General features: G+C 33.0%; 1 protein-coding gene across 1 annotated transcript; it reads right to left on the bottom strand.

Annotated features, from left to right (window-relative positions):
- Positions 1-2949: 2949 nt before the first annotated feature.
- LOC102890812 (olfactory receptor 6K3-like) lies at positions 2950-3915 on the bottom strand. Its single transcript, XM_015590295.2, is given in 1 exon segment — positions 2950-3915. A coding segment is annotated over 1 exon segment (921 nt). The 5' UTR covers positions 3871-3915.
- Between the last annotated feature and the right edge of the window lie 391 nt (positions 3916-4306).

Below are 4306 nucleotides of genomic sequence, written 5' to 3'. Positions count from 1 at the left end.
CTTGCTAGGACCTCCAAAGTCTTATTGAATAGCAGCAGCGATACTGAAAAGTCTTGTCTTCTTCCTGTTCTCAGAGGAAATGTTTTTAGTTTTTCACCATAAAGTATAATGTTGGCTGAGGGTTTACCATATATGGCCTTTATTATGTTAAATTCTTTGCTTCTATACTTATTTTGTTAAGTGTTTTGATCATAAATCGATGCTATATCTTGTTGAAGGCTTTTTCTGCATCTATTGATATGATCATATGATTCTTATTTTTTAATTTGTTATGTGGTATATCACATTAATCGATTTGCATATGTTGAATCATCCGTGTGCCCCTGGGATGAAGCCCACTTGATCCTGGTGTCTAATCTTTTTAATATGTTGCTGTATTCAGTTCACTAGTACCTTATTTAGGATTTTTGAATTTGTATTCATGAGAGATATTGGTCTATAGTTTTCTTTTTTCGTTTTATCTTTACCAGGTTTTGGTATCAGGGTAATTTTAGCCTCAAAAAATGAGTTAGGAAATATTGCCTTCTCTTCAATTTTTTGGAAGTTTGAGGAGAATAGGTATTAAATCTTTGAATGTTTGGTAGAATTCACTGGTGAAGCCATCTAGTCCTGGACTTATACTTTTTGGTAGGTTTGATGATTGTTTCAATTTCCGTGCTGCTGATTGGTCTATTTCGAATTTCCAGTTCTTCTTGATTCAGTCTAGGAAGGTTCTATTTTTCTAAGTTCTTGTCCATTTCTTCTAGGTCGTTAAATTTTGTGTTATATCCTTTTTCATAGTATTCTTATACAATCCTTTATATTTCTGCCATATCTATCATAATTTCTCTTCTCTCATCCCTGATTTTGTTTATTTGTGTCCTTTCTCTTTTTATTTTAGTGAGTCTAGCCAGGGGTTTGTCAATTTTATTAACCTTCTTAAAGAACCAGCTCTTTGTTGCATTTCTTTTTTTCTTTTTTTTCCAATTTCATTTAATTCTGCTCTAATTTTGATTATTTCTTTCCTTCTGCTGTCTTTAGGCTTCATTTGTTTTTCTTTTTAAGATGAAGTGTTAGGTTGTTTATTCAGGCTTGTTTTTGTTTTTTTGAGATAGGCCTGTGATGATAGAAACTTTTCTCTTATGACAGCTTTTGCCATGTCCCAGAAGTTTTGATATATTGTACTATCATTATCATTCATTTCTATGTATCTCTTGATCTCTCTTTTTATTTTTTCTCTGACTCAGTTATTCTTTAGTAGCATGTTGTTTCTTCTTTATGTATTTGTTCTTCCCGCTTTCTTTTACAGTTGATCTACAGCTTCAAAACATTATGATCAGAGAATATGGTTGGTATGCTTTCAAACTACTCTAATTTGTTGAGATTTTCTCTGTGTTCCAGTAGGTGGTCAATCCTTGACAATGTTCCATGTGCACTAGAGAAGCATGTATAAGCAGTTGTTTTGGAATGAAAGTCTCTATAAATGTCAATTATGTCCAGTTGGTCTAATGTGTCATTTAAGGTTGTTATTTTCTTATTGATTTTCTGTTTAGATGATCTGTCCATATCTAAGAGTGGGGTATTTAGGTCCTCTACTATGATAATGTTTTGCTCTGTTTCTCCCTTTAGTTCTGTTAGTATTTGCTTTACATGTTTCGGGGCTCCCTGATTGAGAGCATAGATATTAATAAGTGTTATGTCTTCTTGTTGCATGATTCTCTTTATCATTATGAAGTATCCCTCAGTATCTTTCTTTACTTTTTTTTATTTTGAAATCTATTTCATCCAAAATTAGTTCTGCTACTCCCGCTTTTCTCTGAATGCCATTTGCTCGAAATATTATTTTCTACCCTTTCACTTTGAGTTTATATTTGTTTTTAGAACTCAGATGGTCTCCTCGAGCAGCATATGGTTGGGTTTTGTTTTTTGATGCAATTTGCACTCTGCCTTTTTATTGGTGACACAGTCCATTTACATTTAGGGTGATTATTGAAATATGGGGTTTTCCTATAGCCATTTTATCTTTTTTTTTTCCTGGTAGCTTGGTATTTCCATTACTTTCTTGTCCTAGTTTTTTATTTTTTTTTTTCCGAGCAAACATGTGAGAAAAAATTTCTATGTGTATAGCTAAATTTGTCCTTGTGTTTTATAAAGATAATTACAATAGCTGTGCATAAATGATGATAGAAACTTAAATTAAGGCAGTTATATTAGGTATGGCAAGGGTAAGAAAGTTTTTAGAGTTATTTAGTTAAAAGGTTAAATGAATTATGGTTTTTAATGCTGCTATTCAACAGGTGCAAAAAAGACTTTGACTGTAAATGTTAGAGAAAATGAAGATGCTTAGCCCTAAAAAGGCAAACAATAATTATAATTCATATATGTACTTAGCTGTATGTAATAAAGTGTATTATTATAAATATTATTCTATACTATAGTTTTCTTATGAACATGACCGACAATATTAATAATTAAGTGTTACTAAAGATAAATGCTTATTATATATAGTTATATAGTTATATATATTTATTATATAACTAAAAATAAATGTGTAATGTAATTCCATAAGATTGTATTTGTCTTTTTCTTTGGTATCGCTCCTGTATAATCTACTACCTAAATAAAGACATAATATCTCGAAGTGGATGGCCAGCTTCTGATGGACAATTCTAACCCTCTAAAGTGGTGAGCATTTTTTCCTTTAATTACTACTTTTCAAAGGAAAGAATAACTTTTAACCCCAAAATAAAGTTTTTGATGATATATATATACACATCAAGTTGCATAACGATGACACAGAATATAACTGTGCTTTCTTACATATAAGAAAATACTCAGGACAACAGAATGTTCAGTGTGACAAAGAATTAGGTATATAGTAATTTTATGTTTTAATCTGTTAGAGAAACATTAAAACAATGAAAGAGAAGCTGTGACTCAGAATTAACCTCCAGATGTGTTCAATGCTTTCTAAAGAAAGAAGAGTTCTTTAATTGCATTCTTCATATCTTTGTTTCTCAGACTATAAATGATGGGATTGAAGAATGGGGCAAGTACAGTAAACATCAGTGAAATGGCTGTGTCTAAAACTGGTGGATAAGTGGTATTGAAACGCAAGTACATGAGCGATACACTGCCGAAGAACATCAGGAAGATGGTGAAATGACCTGCACAGGTAGAAAAAGCCTTTTGCCGACCCTCAGCAGAGGAAATCCTCAGGATCACGGTGACGATTCTTATGTAGGACAGGGCGATGATTAGGATGGTAATGATGATGGCCACAGAATGGATCACATCCTCAATCAGAATCATGGATGTGTCTGTACAGGCCAAGCTCAGCACAGGGACCAAGTCACAGAAGATCTGGTGGATTTAATTGGGCCCACAGAAAGGCAGTGTTGAAATCATTAAAATCTCAGGAAGTAGGATGAGGAAGCCAAAGATGCAGGAGCATGCAGAGAATTGAGCACAAAGCCGAGGGGTCATGATCATTCGATAGCGAAAAGGGTTGCAGCTGGCAACATATCTGTCAATGGCCATGGTGATCAGCAAGATACCTTTTGAATTTCCTAGTGAATGGAAGAAGTACATCTGCAAGAGGCAGCCTGTAGTAGAGATGGTCTTCTTTTCACTGATGAGATTAGAGAGAATCTTGGGAATGGTGGCTGTGGTGTACCAGATCTCCAGAAAGGAAAAGATACTGATGAAATTATACATGGGATTGTGGAGATGGGTGTCCAGCCTTACAGTAAAGAAGATCAATAGATTCTCAATGATGATAAAGGTGCAGATAAAAAGTAAAGGAAAGAAGTATAAGAGACTACCATCCTGGATCCGGAGAAAGCCAGTAAAGATAAATTCAGTCACTGTTGATAAATTTCCACTCATCATATCCCCAACAGAACTACTTGTAAATGAAGGAGAAGGAACATACCAGCTCACAAGGAGGTGGAGAGGAAAAGAAGATGTACAGCTAAATAACTGGAATATGTAACAAGGAATAACTTTAAGGTTTTATTTTTTTCCCTAATTTCACACTAATGTACATATTAACCAATATTAGATATTTTTTCTCACTCCCGCAGAAGCACAATTACAGAAATAGATGTCTCCAAATGTTTTTAGTAGTACAAAATTAGTATAATTTTTAACTTAACTTCTAATTTAAGTATTTGTATTAATAAGTTATACACAAGTACTGTATTATGACATGTATAGTAATTCAAATATATATTACATGTCATAAAATATATAGTGAATTACTGTACATGTTATAATATATGACATGTCATAATACATATGACATGTACAGTAATTCACAATATAT

This window comes from Pteropus alecto, unplaced genomic scaffold (genome assembly GCF_000325575.1).
Source record: "Pteropus alecto unplaced genomic scaffold, ASM32557v1 scaffold405, whole genome shotgun sequence".
Classification (NCBI taxonomy): Eukaryota; Metazoa; Chordata; class Mammalia; order Chiroptera; family Pteropodidae; genus Pteropus; species Pteropus alecto.
Note: the sequence above shows the minus strand (reverse complement) of the source record. Positions and strands in the feature narration are given on the sequence as shown.